The 18,595-nt window shown below is 36.1% G+C and overlaps 1 protein-coding gene across 1 annotated transcript; it reads right to left on the bottom strand.

Moving 5' to 3' along the window:
- Positions 1-1,901: 1,901 nt before the first annotated feature.
- Positions 1,902-17,128, bottom strand: LOC104463395 (serine/threonine-protein kinase N2-like; the record flags this gene model as incomplete). The annotated part of the gene is made up of 5 exons (XM_010075706.1): positions 1,902-2,115; positions 2,216-2,361; positions 3,944-4,061; positions 8,544-8,695; positions 16,828-17,128. Coding segments are annotated over 5 exons (931 nt in total), but the record flags the coding sequence as incomplete, so codon positions are not given.
- Positions 17,129-18,595: the final 1,467 nt, after the last annotated feature.

Raw genomic sequence — 18,595 nt, 5'->3', positions numbered from 1 at the left:
GGTTACAAAAATGGTAGGCTTATCTCATCCTGTACAAGATAGCATCTGCAAAACTGTGACACCACTGACACTAACAAAATTAACTATTAGAAGCAATTAAATTAGCCAGTTCATAATCATACTGTCAGCTAGAAATGCAGCTCCTAAATGCAGTGTTCTTTTGACAGCAAATGTACTTAACTGTAAACTTAAAAGTACACTTCTGTAACATAAACTTAAGTCAGACTTGACCTAAATGGTCTGACAACATTATAACCCACAGAACAGACACCAAGAAACCAGCCTGAGAAGAAATCCCATCCTGTAGGGAACAGCCGTGACAGCTAAGTATTAGGCTATGAAGACAAAAGATGCTATTGGCTCCCAAACAGGTTAAAAGGTAAAAGAATAACTCATTGCCAAACACTGTTTTGGAAAAAAAATCACAAATTAATAAGCAGAAAGTCTATAATCTTGTATTAACACTGTATGTGTATCTATTGATGCACTTTACAGAGTATGACAATAGCACTGATCTATTTTTCACAAAGGGTTAGAGGCAAAGCACAAAGACACTGCTCATTTCAATCCAGTTTAGCACAAAAGCTCTTTGTCTAGCTAATATGAAAGTGAAACTATTAAGAACTTCACAAGCATGTAGTTCTGTTTTGATAATTCCTATTAGAAACTGTTCATACGGATCAGTAAATCACACTTAAAGAGCAATTATTTGTCACTATAAAGTATCTGACCCATGATCATGTAGTATAGGAAAAAAATAATTATTTAAAAAAAAAAAAAAGCTATTTTAAAACCAAGGTGCAATATTTCCTGCCCACACTCACTGACCATTTGAAATTCCACATGATGAAAAAAGGATCCCCTCACCACTCTGCAACTTCACAAGGGTTCTCAGCTGAAGTCCTGATGCTTTTTACCCTTTGCTACATGTCTTACTGAACCAAAATGGAAGACAGGTAGACCTGCTCCATTTTATTATTATTGCAGCTCAGCAGAAAAGTTCCTCTTTTTGTTTTAAAATATAACCCCACAGTACGTCAAAATTCAATTCTAGTTGCAGTTATAAATGTGTAACTAGAGTAACATTTAAATTACGGACTGTTTTTGTAATAAACTTATTCTGTTAGTAGTTGGTTTAATAGTTACATGTAAAATGTTTTAGGACACAAACAAAAAACTGAACCTATCTGTACTAGTAATTCTTATATGACCGCTTATTACATTAATTTAGTAAAGCAACAAACCCCCCAGTAGTCAAAAGTATTTGCTTTTCTTTAAGAACACTGGGAGGCAAATGTCCAAGAGCTTTGTTAAAGTATGGCTTATCTCTTGAAACAGTTTGCTTACAATAACGAGGCTTCAATAGTTCCATGCACGTTTGTTAGGATCTCCCTCTTTGGTTTAGAAATATAGTGCATGTTTTGGTAGCATAAATCTCACCTTCTAGGAAGCCAGTGTGGTCTAGTGGGTAAAACAGGGACTGGGAGAAAAGCTGGGATCCTATCTCCAGCTCTGCCACTGACTTGTGTGACCAGGGCAAGTCACTTAACCCTTCTGCACATCAGTTTCCCCATCTGTAAAATGGGGATAATGATACTTACCCACCTTTTAAAGTGCTTGATAATCTAAAGAGGAAAGGCGTTAGGTAAACAGCGTAATATTGTTCCATAGTGACCTAACTTAAGGCCAGAATTTCACTTTTTCAATAGGATTATAAAAAGGTCAACAAATCAAAGAAACTTATCTGCATTTTTTTGGTGCATAGACACTTGGGAATTCTAAATGCCTTTGTCTAGAAAAAGAACAACAATGAAATACGTCCAGAAAGTAATAAAGTTAGCATTAAAGACTTGTTTTAAACTATTTAATAAAATAAAAACCAAAAGGTCCATAAATCATACCTGTTAAAGCTGCTGGTTTGGACAGTGTACTATACTGGTTCTGAGTAGATATTACACTTTGACGAGGACTTAATGTGGGTGAAGAGACCAATGAAAGTTCCTCTATAATAATACTGCTTTTGGGATGGTTTTTAGGAAGTTCATTCAATCTCTGTTCCAGTGAATACTTCAACAGGTCCAGCTTCTGGCTTGATTCATTAAATCTTGCTTGTGCCTTTTTAAAGTAAAAAAAAGTTGAAATATTTCAATTCTTTTTTTTTTTCTTGAAAGAACATTTAAAATAATGTATGAGAAATTGTAAGGATGTAAATTACTTCTGAAAGTGCCTTTCTGTCGGTAACTTTCCCAGATCCAAGTAATTTCATCACATTTTTTGCACCTTCTGCTACAGCATACTCTATCCTAAAATGATGCCGTAATTCTTCCATTCGGAGTTCAAGAGGGCTTATCACAGGTTTTGCTGCAAAGAGATATAAACAAACAATCTTCATTGAAGACCATGCCCGTGTTTCATTTCTTTAATATTAACCCCTCTCCCAAATAGACAGAGATGAGGGGAGAAAAAAAAAAAAAAAGAAAAAAGAAAAAAGGAGTGGGATGCAGATTTAGTAGTCCAAAGAAAAGCTTCAAGTATGTCATAAAAGCAACAGTGAAATTTTAAGCATCTGTATTTGAAGGAAGAAATAATTGATCAGGGCCTCAATCCAATAAACAGACCCTACTCCTTGAAGAGCTACAATTGCTAGAAGATGTGAGAAAAATAACATGTCTCCAGGGGAGCTAAGGGACAAAAGCCAAATCTCCCAAACATCATTCAGCTGGCAAGAAGGAGGCTGAGACTTCTACATTTCTGAACCACGCTTTGAGGATTTATCTTCCAAACTACTCCATAGCTAAGTAGATCCCTGATTGGTTTCTGATTAATTCTTCTGCTTCACACAAAATCCCAGGGAATCTGCCTTCTGACAGCACAGATAACGTAGGAGGCTCGATACACTGCTTTCCCCAAATGGTTTGGGTTAATTATTCTAATGTCCACTGCTTACAGTGTTTAGATCTCCTACACAGAATTAGAAAGTTTCCTGGATATATTCCTTTCTGTTTAAAGATCTAAGAATAGCAGGAACACAAAAAGGCATTTGAAAGCCCTTTCTAGCTTGAATACCTTTCTTTTTCTTTTGAGTAAATGATATACATAATCCACATGCTAAGATGGGGTGTTAATAAGAGCCAGAAGTGTCATAAGTGTAAAAACAAACAACAAAAACCAACCCCCCCACACCCAACAAAACAAAACACACACGCACATGTTCTTCATTATCTAGGATACATCCAGGCCCTAATTATGAGCATTGTTATATAACTTCAGTACTTGGAAATGCATACGAATAAAGTTCAAGACTTAGAGATATACCAATATGCCCACAATTTTATAGTGCAGTTGTGCTATTATAGCTCAGGGGTAATCTTTTTAAAATTTTGAGATTTCCAAAGAAATGCAAGTTTAGAACTATTTCTGAAATGTAACATCAGTGTTTCAAGTCATGTCATTTTAAAAACACTTCTTTTTTGTTTTTAAAATAGTTGCTTAGTACTCAATCTAGCCTAAATACCCATAAACACAGCAAAAATTTGCCTCCATCTGTGCTCCCATTAGTAATAATCAGGTCAATCTATTTAAGTATGACAAGCAGGCTTTGTATCTGCATCTGATTTTTTTTTAAGATAGTGAAAAGATTATATGCTTTAAAAAAAATTACTAATTATTGTTGAAGACAAAAGAAAGCATGCATGAAGGGAGAATGAAGACCACAAAGCAAAAATGGACTGCATAAGGTATGAGCTTAAGGTATTTTGCTTCAAGTCAGATGTATTTGGCATCCTAACACACAAAATAGTATGCCTAATCTCCAGTTATCTTTGGTTCATGCAAGCTTTGTCCAACATTCCTACTAGAAGTTTATAACTTTGTGTGCATATGGGTACATCTCTACGTGGCATTCTGACATTAACGATTTTTATTTCCTTTTCTACTCCATCACCATTATCAAAAGCCAATTCATTGGTCTGGACTGCCTGAAGAATCTGCATCCTTATAACTTCTATTTTTGTCTTGCTGTCCTGAAGCATCTGCTGAGCTGTGGCAAGAAGTTTTCGATCCTATTAAAACAAATAAACAAGATAAAATCATAAACTCTTCATGGAACAAAGCACATTAAAAGCTTCAAAACCCACATGCTTTAGGAACAAGAACTAAATCTATGCAGTTCATTCAGTATAGCAGCCCAATTCAACTAACCATATTAGGATATTAGTGGAAATTAAATCAAGACAGAGGCATATTCTGGTTGATTAAAGACTACAGGCCACTCCCATGGAAACTGTATCTGTTTAAAGCTGAATAAAGAAGGGATGCTTTAGCAACATTACATGTGTAAATTAATGTTTTGTAAGCTGATACTAAGTGCCAAAAACCTCTGCCCTATGTGGAATGATTCAAATTTACTGTATCATGAGAACTCTTCTAGTAGATAAATTTGCTATACTAAATCCATGTCAAAATCATTGTACTAATTCACTTGAGCTTACATAGCACATTATAAATAAGCCTGCAGTATGTTTTTCTGAACGAATCAAAGCTGAAGATTTTTTTTGCATTAATAAATACACAACATACGAGGGTTACGTCATTAGCTATTTCATTAGCAACTTAAAGTACAGTATTTTTCATCTAAATAACTAAGCTAACCGATTTTTGTTTTCAAAAGCAGTAACACAAGAAGCAGTTTAGAAGAACATTTCTGAAGATGAACTTTCAAACCAACTGATAATACCATTTCATTGTCAGGAGTGCAGACAGCCACCCATGTTTCTCAGGTATATCACTTTTTGTCCTCCAGCTACTGGAGATCTGATTTACGAAGTATTATCAAATGGTTCTTGGATGTGGAACTGCGCATGTGCTTCTATGGTTGCTGCACAGTTCTCTCTATGTTCTGGGAATTACTAGATAACCTAAAGGTGATCTGACATGCAGTAAGAACAAAAAAAAGGGTATAATAAAATTTAAGACAGTCTATTTGTCCTGTCTGTGCAGCAACAATTAATCACAGTAATTAATAGTAGTCGGTGTAGATGGCTATCATGCTTGTTATAGCCCAAAGGGTATTTTGGTTAACTCATTTTGCAGCCACTCTATAACCTCATTAATAAGTATAAACCATCTCCATGGGAAAGTAACTTATATTTTAATTTTGTAATGAAGTTATCAATTATTTAAGAAGTAAAAGAAATGCAATTCTTCATCCTTAGATGCTGTTCTAAGACAGAGAACAGCAGTGTAGCATAGATAACCAGAGCTAGAAATACTGGCACCATGAAGTATACAGTGAGAAAAATCAGTATTCTGCGAAGAGAGAAATTTACCTTCCTAGAGCTCCTTTATGACCTTGCACCTAATCTATTCTTCACTCAGATATTTTAATGCTGCCCTATGTTCTGCCCGGTAGATACACCAAGATATACACAGAAAAAGGCTTCAGCTGTATGGGGAAAAATTGTGCCCCCCCTGCATACCACAGTCTCAGAACTCTTGGTTTTAGGTTTTATTATTAGTCAACATTTCAGACAGATACCACTGTTTTCATATTTTAAGATTCCATGTTAGCTATCCAATTATTTAATGAGTACACTGATTTTCCTAAATAAATGCCTTCTCAAATACAAACGTCAACATTTGAAATAACCACCCTCTACAGCAGGGTACAGGATCTAAGTAACAGATTACAAGTGACTCTAGAATCCTGTATTAAACCTTATCCATGCATCATTCTGATGTATAAATGCACTGTGTTTCTTGTATCTTCACTTTTATCTTATTTTTGATCTTTCTGCTCTTGATTGTCCCTCATATCCTCTTACTGCAATGGATTTGCTTGCTCAGGGACAATATCAGCCCTTCACTGTGTAGAATAGAGGTAATTGAGAACTATAGAGATATCCTCATGTTTTCAAGAGACAGAAAATCCCATCTTCAGGATCAAAATGGATGTGTTATACTCAGCAGCTCTTCTAGTGTTGGAGGTTGAATACAAAGTATTTTAAGGCATCTCCCAAGTATAGAAGAATTGACTGTGCCTGTAAAACTGATCTGCAGAGCTGTCATGGGATCTCAGAGAATCCATACAAGTCCAAGGAAAGATGAATAATATCTCAGAAACACTTAAGTCCAAATAGGTTGAGATGAATGTTACTGAAGCGAGTAAGTACAAAGGGAAAACCTTCCCAGGACATGATGGGTTTATTACTATGAACAGACTGCTTTTTCATTTTTAAGAAACAAATGATGACCTCCCTAAATTTAGGTCTGAAAATAAGACAACAAATTTGAAATTAGATCATATAGTACACTTGAAGAAAGGTTCAAAAGAGTTTAGAATGTTTTAAAGAGGGTACTTTTTAAAGACCTACTGGATTACTGGGGTTGGATTCAACCAGGGAATTCTCTGCCCCTTTTGCCCACCTCATCCAGATGCTTAAGTTGTTTTAAGCTCTCCTTTTTAAAGCGTAATCACAATGCTCAAGCTTACAGTTCAAACCTGCCAAATTAACTCACTACTGAGTATTAAGAACATGAGAGAATGAATACGCACCATTTCCATCCTGTTTGTTGAAGCAGCTGGCAAAGGTTTGTGTTTTCCAGCTTGCTCTCCCCAGCCCAGTTACTATATACACCCAGTCTGGTAGGCTTATTTAAACATTTACCAATTGCAAATACAAGATTCAATCATCAATTTTAATTACATGCCTCAATCATAAAGCAAGCCAGAATTTATCCTTTCTACCTAGTCTGATCAAAGCCTGCTAACAATGTCTAGTATTATAGCCCGAGTGTTTAGTTAAGTTTTTTCAGGCTGTTATAAGGTTACTTGCTGAGGGTTTATTAGGAATGTAATTCACATATGCCTTTTGACCCATTTGGGTCAGCCAATTATTGTTTTTAAGTGTACCTGATACTAAGTACATGGCCCCAAAGGATGCAGACTCCAGGGTTACCAGGGCCCAAGGGATGTGGTGCCCGGACAGCATTCCCAGGCCCTTAGTCATAAGGTGCACTCCAGATATTTCTTCCATCTGCCCCAGGCTAGCAGGTTACAGGCCACTTTCAGGTAAGGCTACCCAAGTACCAGCTGGTTCAACAGAAGTGCTGCTGGGACAGAATGAGCTTGATGGCATCTATGGTCCATCTAGTCTAAATTAATTTTTCTGGGAGTAAGCAACACTGACTCTAAGTTTTGTTAGGTATAAGAAAGTCAAACAGTAGGCAGATACAAAGTAATCTGCCTCTCCACCAGTCTGAGCAGAAATTCACTCAGAAATATGAAATTGCTTTCCAACACTTTTGGTTACTATCAGTAATACAGGGTAGCAACACAACTCACAGATTTTACTCTTCAAGTCAAACACTTCTTTTTAATAAGTTCACTGACCTAGCTAGGTGTTGGGTCAGTCAGTTAAGAACTGAAAACATTTCAATTTTATTTACAATTGTCTGGACTCGGAAACATCTAACCAAGCTACTGCACACTATTTGTTAGATCTATCCTTGTCTTTGCCCTTAGTTTGTAAATTAATCTCCTGAATGATTTAGTAAAAGTAAATGTAAAGAACAGGTGAGTAACTAATTAAGGGTGAAGGGGCAGAAGAGGATCCTCCCCTTTTTCTCATTTGAGAACTATGACTCCCTTATACTTTTGGATTTTTGGTGTTTTTTTAGTTGGTTTTTTTTCAATTTAAAAGGTTTGTCTTGTCTTTCAGTTCAGTTACGGGATTCTTAGTATATGATGAATTTTATTACATTGTTAGGACTATGCAATAAGTCAAACCCATTTAGGGGTTAGCAATCTGTTCCCCCCCACATCCTCCCTGCAGAGCTTCTGGTGTGATCAAGAGAAAGAGTGCAAGTGAGAATGTGTTTAAAGTTCAGATCTACAAATAAGTGTGGCTTTATTTTTTATTTCAGTTTGTTGCTATCAGATGCTACCTCTAGAATACCACACTTCTGTAAAAAAAGTATGTTTATGTGTATTTTATGTGCATGTGTACTAATGCAGATTATAACAACTCTACCAGAATACTACACACAACTTATTAAAACAAATACTTGGTACAAATGTTTTTACTGCCAACTACAACTAGATGACCGTTTCAGAAGCACACACAGTGATGCTGCCTTCTGTGTAATTATTGTACACATTACAACTTTAAACTAATGGATTTTTTTTTCAGTCGAGCTAGGAAAAGCATCAGATACCAGTCAGTGTCATACCAAGCTTTGCTGCTAAGTGAATCACACATGATCAAAGATTACTAGATGTACTAAATTTAGTAAGCCGGATTTGTTATTTAGGTTGAACTACATGTGGACAAATTGATAAAACATTCACTTGAATGGGTATCAAACCACAACAAAAAATGATATAGTAATTTGTAGCAGATTTGACATAACTACTTCATAAAAATACACCCCAAACTAAAAGCACGGAAATTGGATACTGTTTAAAACCTTGTACATTCACACCACAGCAATATGAATGAAAACCCACAATAATTTCATGTTCTTTAAGCATTCCAAAGCCTTACCTTTGAAGAGCCATTTGAGTACATCTGTATCATATTTTCTGCTCCCTGTTTTACCTTCAGTTCTATATCCAATTGCTTCTTTAAGGCCATCAATCTGTTGTTAGTAGGAAAACGAGGATCGCTATTTGGAGTATCAGGAGTTCTAGGACAGTCTGTGAATTAAAGGTAAGATGTAATGTGTCCAGGAAAAAAAAGAAAGAAAAAAACAAACTCACAAAACACAAAACCCTCCCCCCCCCCCCCCCCCCCAAAATCTGTTCTGTTACATTATAGATTAAACAAAGCTGGAACATCATACTTAAGTATTAAGACTGACCCTCCTGTCCAGAGCTACTTTGCAAGAGCACTGCAAATGCGCCTTAACATGAAAAGCCTCACGAAAGCCCAGTGACTCCTACATGTCCTAATTCACATGAATCACTTCCGGGAGTGGTAACGTAGGCAGGTTTGCAGCTAGGTCTATTTTTGTTTCAAAGGAGATTTGTTTCTTCTGGAATGTTTAGAGTCAATTAAAAAAATGCAGGTTGCCATTAAGCTTTCTTACACTCCTGATTTTAAATCTAAGTGCTTTAAAACAAACAAACTTGGACAATAATATTCAATACTAATGAGCATGGTCTAAATACACACATTATTAAGTAGGTCCTCATTGATTCTAGTGTGAGCACTGCAGACGTGGTTTATATCAAAATTAAGAATAGATTAAAAAAGACTTTTCCTTAGTCATAAAGCTGAACAATTTTTGCTCTGGAATAATAACAGTATCCTGGGATAACTGGATAACACTGAACAACTGTGATCTGTGGGAAGTTTTATCAATTAAATTATATAGTGAAACTCCTTAATTTTTCTATCCTTCTCCAGAAAAGTCTATTAATCACTCGTTCTTATTTCAGTTTCTGCAACATGAACTGTTAGCGAACTGAAAAGAAGTGGCCACTGGACTATTTCCTAGTACTTCACTATTTCCAACACAACCATCCTTTTAGCTAACTATCTTCCCTAATAGTCCCAATGGCTTCTCTTTCAAACTTTTTGTAAAAGAGGATAAATTATGTCCCCTGTAATAATGTTTTTTGTTATTGATTTCTTTTATCCCAACAACCGAGAGAATACCTTCTCTATAGGCAAATAACATTAACAAATGGCAAATAACATTAGTCTTCTGAAAGACAATATTTACCCAATACCAACAGTACAGTCTTTTTCCAATTTTAATTAATTTTCCTTGATTTAAAGCTAGGATGATGGATCAAGTTCCTGAAATCCTCTATTACTAGAAAACAGCATTGCACTAGTAACTTACAAATTATTAGTTACGAGGTGTCATGGGGAGAAAGTGTCTCATCTGCCATTTCATATTTTTTTCTGCAGAAGCTTCTGATAACTAATTTTGGAAATCTAATATATTTTACTTTTAAGTTTGCTGTGTAATTTCCTCCTAAATTGCAATATTTGCTGAAGCTACATATATATTTCCTGTAAGGAGAAGTTTTAATTTCCTCTGCTGCTAATTCACTCTTCACTTCAAGCCACTTCAACACTCTTACTGCATACTCACTACTTAAAGGTAGTATAGAAAATACCAGATGTTTAAATATAAATAAAGTGATATAAATAAATAAGTAATCTGTGTTATTCCTCATGTGTTTTGTCATTCATCCTCTCCTCAGTGTTTTGGCTTGGTTTCTCTGTGAAACATTACACTTGAACAGATTTACCTTAAATCTGTTACTAATAAAACAAAAATTAACAACATGCTTTCCTCTCACTTATATCTTCACATTCAACTAATCCTCATCTAATAATCTATTCAAAACTAGAACAAACGTGAAACTTGAAAGCCACAGTTTCAAGTCTCATTGTAAAGTAGATTAATCGCTTAAATTAATATTTACCAACTTTAGATTTATGATGCAGGCCTCTTCCACTTAAAGATCCAGCCCTCTGATGATCCCTGGGAAGACTGTTGTGCTCCTGAAGCCTGTTTTCACAGCTTTTAAAGATGCATACAAGCAGTCTTCCTTTGCATTAAAACAACACTCAAGTTGCAAGTCAAGGACTAATTAGAGATACCAGGGTTCAGGCTGCCCAGCAGCTGTTATTATCTCCCTTTGCATGTCTGCGCTGTGAAGGTGTAACCACATCACTTCCCATCTCAAGAGCTGGTCTGCACTTGTGTACCTAAACTCCCCTCTGCCTCTCAGTGTAAGTGGTTCTACTATGTGCTTTGTTAGCAACCAGCAAAGGAAACTTCTGCAGTATGGACTAATTGCTTGGAAGAAATATTTTTTTTGCTTTCAGGCATAATAGATGCTCACTAAACTCCTGAACATGGAACAATATAGTTTCTTAACATAGATTTTTTTTTTTAAAGAAAAAAAGAAAACAGTGTTTACTAACAGCTTTTCAGAAATAGCTTCCAAGTGACTCCTTCTCACCCTCGACCTCGTTACAATTCAGTAAGCAGCCTGAGGCAGCTTCTTATAGAAGAATTCAGATTAAAGTTTTAAGTCAGCCGGACAAACTGGTCCTATTATGGAAAGCACTGACAATCTCAGCAGCAGCGCTACAAGCTACATCTGTATTAGCTGTTTCCCTCTCTCTTTGTAACGTCTGCTGATGTTGTAATCACTTCGGTATGGCTAGTTATCTCTGATCTATTTGTATAAAGCACTATACAGAGGGGCTGCAAATGGAGACATTTAGTCACCTTCATAATCCAAGTAATACGTGCATCCAGATAATTGCATTCAATGAGATTTATGCTTAAACAAGAGTTAAGTACTCATACCAGATTGATACTTCACTCAAGTAGGTAAGTAGGGACGAGGAAACATAAGAGGTTCTCCAGTTTGCCACATCTGTTGGTCAGTAAGGACAGTACAAGACTCACCATTTTGGACGCTTTCAAGTCTAACTTTGCATAGGACAGCAAGAGCTTTGCTGGGTTATGAATTAGTGCCCCTAGGCACTTTATTCTTGTCAGTGAATACCAGGTGAAGTAACGGATGTATTTCAAGTAAACTTGACTTCAAGTAACTAGCATGTTATTTTCGCTGAACAATTATGAATATTGTTGCTTAACACTAATGATCTTTGTGCGGCTTGTTAGCACACATCCAGGCTGCTGGAAGAGAGCTGCAGTACTGCTTCCCCAGCTCCTGCAATATCCTGTTTTCATGAAAATAGACTCATAATTCATAAAATAAGTTAATAGGGATGGTTTAACCAATTTTTTTTTTTTTTTAAATGTCTGGACTGCATCAGGACAGTGGCAGTTTTCAATTTGAAATGTTTATCTTAACCATGATCTTTGCTCTTCTGAAAATCTTTCCAGTTTGAGTCTTTGCATAGTGCTCACCAGCAAAAACTTCCTGCTTCTAAATTGCCTTTTACCAGCACTCCCATCTAAATTGTATTTCTTAGAGTAGTGATACAACTCTACTTTTCTGAAACTACTGCTCATTCCTTTGGGGACTCTTCCCCAGATGCCAGGTACGTTATTTCTTCAATAAGCTCAGTGTGAAATCTAGGATCCCATGTAACTTTCTGAATTTGGGTTCCCAGATGGTACTGCAGCATGCTGCTAAGCTACTCAATTAGCAGCAAGTACCCTTTGGTAAATAGTTAATTTTAATCTTATTTGAGGATATTGCAGTTAGCTTCATCAGTGTCATACCCAACAGAAATACCTGTAATGCGTGTTGGGCATTGCTGGAGGGGGAAAGAAAGAGACATAATCAGGCTTTTCTCAGGGAGTCAGACAGTTGCATCAGCACTTCAATAAAGCCATTGGTAAATCCAAGGCAGCAGGGAACACTCTGTGCTGTGAGGACATCCAGCACTGAAAGTTTCCTGTAAACTTTCGAAGTTGTTTTTCAATTCAGTAATGGCTAATTTTAACTACTAAACAAGTGTCAGGAGATTGTTTCAAATTGCTTCAATAATGTTATTCTATATTAAGGTTCCCAAAAGTTACAATGAAACTCCCATGGTCATGAGCCTTGTAAGTGGAGTCTGCTGTTTAAAAAGTCACTACCTTTACCAATTTGATTGATACCTCTACCAGTTTCCTTTCATTGGTCTTAGATGGATGCTTCGACATCTGACAGATTAACCTAGTCATTTGTAGGGACAAAAAAATCCCCCGAACAGTCTCACTTCCCTGTCAGCTAGCCATGTTCTTAAACAAAAGAATTTATTTTCTTTGTGACCCCTACAGCAAAATTTGATGTAAAGTGTATAGCTTAGAAGTCAGGAGAATGGAAGAAGAGGCATGAACTTGTCTTTTTTTGATTTCATGTTCTCCACATTTTATCCACTCAATCCTCTCAAAAGTTTTCTACCATCTCACCTCCCTATCTACCTTTACTTCAGCTCTATGGAACAGATTAAGTTCCCAATTCATACATACTGTATGTCTCAACTATATGCCTAAATAAATCAGTGACTTGCTGTAGGTAAACTATTTCAATCTTATACCTCAGTCATATTAAAAACCACAATCTCTACTGCTACTTTTTAGACACACGAAAAGAATATCAATTTAATCTGTGCTACTGTATAGAAATATGTTTTCAAGATACAAAATTTCTTCATCTCCAAGAGTGAAGTAATCATCCCCATGTCAAACATTAAAATAAACCTCTCAGATTGTCAGCAGTAATGGTCACTAGGCTTGTCCTACTCTTTTTGCATTGCTGTATTCTGTTTCACTAATAAGTGTTGACCTACAAATGTTAAAACTCCGCATCCTAGTATGACTAATACACTGTGCGATAAGGGCAGATCTCAGTACAAAGTCCCACTTCTGAAACAAATCTAGATTCACCAGCAACCTCATAATGTAAAGTAAACCTATATTATGCTACAAGTTGTTTCTGAGTCGTTAATCTGCTGCCAAATCTACCCTCACATGAAGTAACGTAGCTTTTTGGCAAACTGCACTTTTTTGTTAAGGTTTAATACCTTAGCTGTGAAAATAACTTCCTTTGCCATTAGGACAAGGAAAGCTTTCAGCTCTAGGGAAACGACCATTAAAACATCTTAACTTGCTTGAAATGGAATGTTATTAAAATACATTTTTTCTACAGTAGGTTCATTTACACTGCATTTAATGGTTTTAACATGTATCAATTACACTGTGCTGATTACAAAGAAGTTACACCACAAATTAGTAGTTCATTTAAAAAGTAATGCAAGTTAATGCTCCATACCATAAGCTGTCACAACAGCTTGCATGGCACTTTTCAGCTCTAAATCTGGAGCACTTTACAAATACATGTTCACACCCACTTTTCAGATAGAGGGACAAGGAAAGATTACATGGCTTTTACAAGTTTCCACTATGACCTTTCAACCAGTCAACAGAAACAGTCCAAAAATCTTCGGAGTTCAGGCCTGACAGGTCAAAGGGATCCTCATCTTAAAGACAATGATTCTCTCAGTGTTACTTCTCAATGGAGCTTAGTCCCGACTGTGCTATTTAGAACCTCCAAATACCCACACAATATACTCTAGAAGACAGGGAAAACATAGGGCCACCCCTGAAAAATGTTGAAGTACATAAAGAGAACACAGACCTTGATTCCTACAGCCCTTGAATCCTCTTCATCTTATTTTCAGCATTCATGCTCTACACAGTCTAAAATTTTCCCATATATTTCCTTCTCTCTTTCAAATTATTTGTCACTAACTGACCAGAAAAAGGTCAAACATGAGCTAAAAGCTGTAACTTAGAAAAACGCTGAACTCTAGAAACAATGCACTTATTTGAGGAGCTCCCATATTCATCAGGAAATGGTTATTAAATTCTGTTTACCCCAAGCAAAAGCAAGAATTCCCAAACTGAGATACCTGTGACCTCTCCACAGAGGTATCTTCTATCAGATGGCAGCGATCTTTAGGGTTATGTGTCTATGTATTTGCTGAATACTATGTGTGTGTGTATATATATATTTTTATATATATATATATATATACACACATATAGCCCTCCCTCCATGGCATGTCGTAAGTTTTACATTTTTACACCACCAACCTTATTTTGCAAAAGCCAAACTCACTAATACCTTAAGTCAAACCTAAGGCTTCAGTATTAAAAATATCACCTAGTATCACCTAGACGACTTGCACCCACTAGTCTCAAGACAGATCGAATGTTTACCGATAGTGCTCCCCCTCCATGCATTAGTGACCACAAATAAAGAAGGAAACAGGCAATTAAATTACAAGGCAAATAGCATAAAGCCTCAAACATTTCAATTTTGAATGGTGGATGCTTGCAGATATTTGATTTAAGAAGAGACACTAAAAGAATGAAAGACTACTTTTTTTTCCCCAGGTGGTTACATTATTTTCTATTAAAATTGGTCTTGTATAAGAATAGTAGATGTGATACTATACAGACAATATAAAAATATCAATAGAATTATAAGCTTTTTCTTGCATATTTCAATAATTAAGACTGCAAAAGCTATCTACCAATAACACTTTGAACAGAATGAAAATTAAAAACATAGCACTAAGAAGTTTATCATGCATCAGAAGCAGGTAGAAGCACAAAGTTGATAAGCTTATGATCTTACATCCCTTGAGCCTTTCGTGAAGCCTCTGGTTTTGACCATAAGGTGAGATGAGCCTGGCTGCTACCAGTTATTCACAAAAGCAATGGGTGCTGCTGACCTTTTCAGAAGCATACTAAGGGTCTGAATACCACTTAGATCTTTGTACCCAAACCATCACTTGAGAACTAGTATACACTTTCTTGTGATCTACTTTTATTTCCTGAATCATGCACAAGGACAATATTGCTCATTAACTCAGTGTGACAAGGGTTTTAAAATGCTACACTGGAAGGAGGCAGTCCAACAAGAACATTCTGGGCTCATCCACTTTTCAAGTTGTACTGCTAAATGAACTTCACAAATTTTTGTCTGCACAGATTTTTATATTCTGTCTACACAGCGTTTGTATACAACTTTCTTTCTGTTTCACTCTTCCTGTTCCTTTAAAAGCCACACTACTGTCAACAGTGAGGCAGATTTTCATAAACCTTAGCCAATACAGAACAGAATGCTTCATGCCTACTAAAACCCCAATGGCTATCTATGAACCATAAGTTATCATATTAATTCTCATTTCATGGTGCAGCAACTACTTTGTCTCACTAGTTCCAGCTGTCCCCTTCCCTCCACCCCTTGTATCTCGTGAAGATCAAAAGCCAAAGAATCAGAGAATACTGTGCAGACCACAGGGGACACTTCAACACTTTTGCAGCACGTCATAAGGGTAGATAGTATGAATTGCTGGCATCACCTACCAGCATTTTCCTAAATTCTCACTGTAACCACTGTAACTTCTTCACAAGAATGATGTGGTCTTCTATTCTACTGCCCAAGCTTCTTAAGTTTTTTTACTTCATAAACATCTTCAATGGCACATGCACATTTATTAACTTTTTGCCAAGAGGAGCCTGTGCAATGTGAAATCATCAGGCTGGTAATATCTCCCAAGTCCTTCCACAAAGCTGAAAAAGGACTGTTTTTCTTTCACAACATTTTATCTTAAAATACCAAGCCTGATATTTTTAAAAAATACATTCAAAATTAGTATTGATAAACTGCCATGCCACAGAAAATATTAATTAAAACCATTAATTACAACCATTCTGTGATTCTGTGAAAACAATTTAAAATTGTCTTCAAAATGGTAGCTTCAGTGCAGAAAAGCCTGAAGACTTAACAAATTATTGCCACAGTTAGAAACGCTTGATTAGGTAGTGAGATAAGCAGGACAACAGAAGAACAGTTTCTAAAAGTTAGATTTATGTTTAAAAAAAAAAAGGAACAAAGCTTTTAAGTACAGATTTTATAATTTTTTTCACCATAGAACAAAAAGGTGTATTAACAGGGCACCTCAGAGAAAGTCACTGGAAGAGCTATGGAAATTTGCTTTTATACAGTAGGAAGCTAGTAGGAAATACTGTAGCAATCGAAAAGAGATTTTAATATAGTAATAACATGTACCAGTTCTTACTTCCAGTTAAGTTAGTCTTTAGTTATTATCACCAAATAGTCCAGGAAACAGTGTTCCCCAGAAAACAATTTAAAACTCAAAGGGACTGGACACTTATTTGTTAATCAGAACAAATAGACATACAAAAGTAACAAACTCACCAGCTACAGATTTGCTCATTCCCAGAGCAATTTTTTTCAGGTGAAATGGGGTACAGCTTATCTAAGCTAAGAGAAAAAACTGATTTCACAATAACATATAGTACCTGCAACATCTTCTGGATCCGTTACAACAATGTGTGCGTTTAACTCCTGTAACTTATGATGCAAATCTTCTAACTTCTTATTCGATTTTTTCAAAATGTTGTCCACATATGCCAAGTTCTTTTTATCTGTTGTGACCTTCCTAAGGTTCTCTGCTCCCTCCTTGATTTTAAGTTCCTTCCTTATTTCCCGCTTGATTTGGTCCTTTATTTCATCCAGCTTCTGCTGTACCATAGTATCCGAAAAGTCCAACTTTTGGCCAGTGCTCACATTCTCAGAGGCTAGAAGACTTTTGGCATCCCCCTAGAAAGAAAAACAGTAATATAACTACCAGGAAACACTGTTTCTTGACAACACATGCTGCAAACTTAAAATGACTAGGCTTTAGGCCTCTGTATATTAAACACTCGCTTTGTAAGACCATTTACTAACCATAGGTCTATGCTCATGTTGCCCTAAAGCAGCAATCTCACAAGACATTACATGTTCACTGGAGTTATATTTTACAACAGATTTATTTTAAATTTAGTGACATCTTTACTATACCTATTTTTAACAGCAAGAGATTTAAATACTTCTGGATTTGTCATGGCTGCTTGCCTGGCAGCTATATGCCTCAGAGCTAATGACTCACATTTGTAATTTTATAGATTTAATTGCGTGTTTTAATAGACCAAATGGATATAGGAAATAAGTCTAACTTCTAACAATTATTAACTAAGATGAATTTTTATACATTCATTAGAATATATTCCTTTAAAAAATTGTAAAAAAGTTACGTTAAAAAAACAACTTAGTGATGTTTGCAAGGGTTTAAATAAATACTGGCATCCTTATAAAGATTCATCAAGATGTTACTGGAAAATAATTTTTTTTTTAAATCCCTCAAGTAAAGCCTTTCACTTTAAAAAATAACAATTAAAAGAAACCTTGCTTTCTTGTGTAGACGGAAATGAAAAAAAAAAAAGTTGCAGTGATAAGTAGCAGCTGGTATAGTAAGGGAGCCTGGGATGAAAAGTCCTCAGACCACCAGTACAGATGAGGTTGTGTCTGTGCCTAGTATATGCCGACGTATCACTAAGTAAGAGAATGAAGGGCATGTTATAGAACCTCTATCAATAAAGTACAAATACAATTAATTACTTACATAGTAGCACTTCCTGTGCATCTTACACGTGGAGCCTGTACGAGCAGACACTAGGTCCTACCCAAGAAGTCTTTGTTGGAGCTAAGTGAGTGAAGATCAAAGAAAGGCTCTCCTGAACTTGGAATCTGATCCAGTTACAATTCAGGGTACATTTAGTAAATGTGTGGCCCCATCTATATGTAACTACCCAAAAGACCAGAACCCCAGTAAATTTTCTTAAACACAATGAAGAAATTGCCTAGACTTTAGAAATAGTTGTGTGGATGTAGGTATTTGAAGGATAATTAAAAATTTGAAAGTTTTACATGTAATATTAGTTGTCATCACTGTTTGCTGTTGGAAGCACCAACAATAGAGCAGAGGAAACAGTAGAAGAAAACATTCAGGAGGGAGTTGAAGAAGCACAGCAACAGGCTAATAAACTGTAAGAACACCCAAGAACACATGATCTCTAGATACAGTCCACAGTGACTTGCTTGTTTTCAAAAGAATTTGGGGAAATGAGGATCAGGAAAGTTGTGCCTGGCACACACGTGTCAGCAGATAACGCTGGTCAAACTGCTTCAAATCTGTGCATATTCCAGTGATACTGCCTTCCATAAGCAAGATCCAACCTACTAGCT

Source organism: Pterocles gutturalis, unplaced genomic scaffold, assembly GCF_000699245.1.
Source record: "Pterocles gutturalis isolate BGI_N339 unplaced genomic scaffold, ASM69924v1 scaffold46012, whole genome shotgun sequence".
Taxonomy (NCBI): Eukaryota; Metazoa; Chordata; class Aves; order Pterocliformes; family Pteroclidae; genus Pterocles; species Pterocles gutturalis.
The sequence above is the reverse complement of the archived record's forward strand: the minus strand, read 5'-3'. Positions and strand labels throughout refer to the sequence as shown.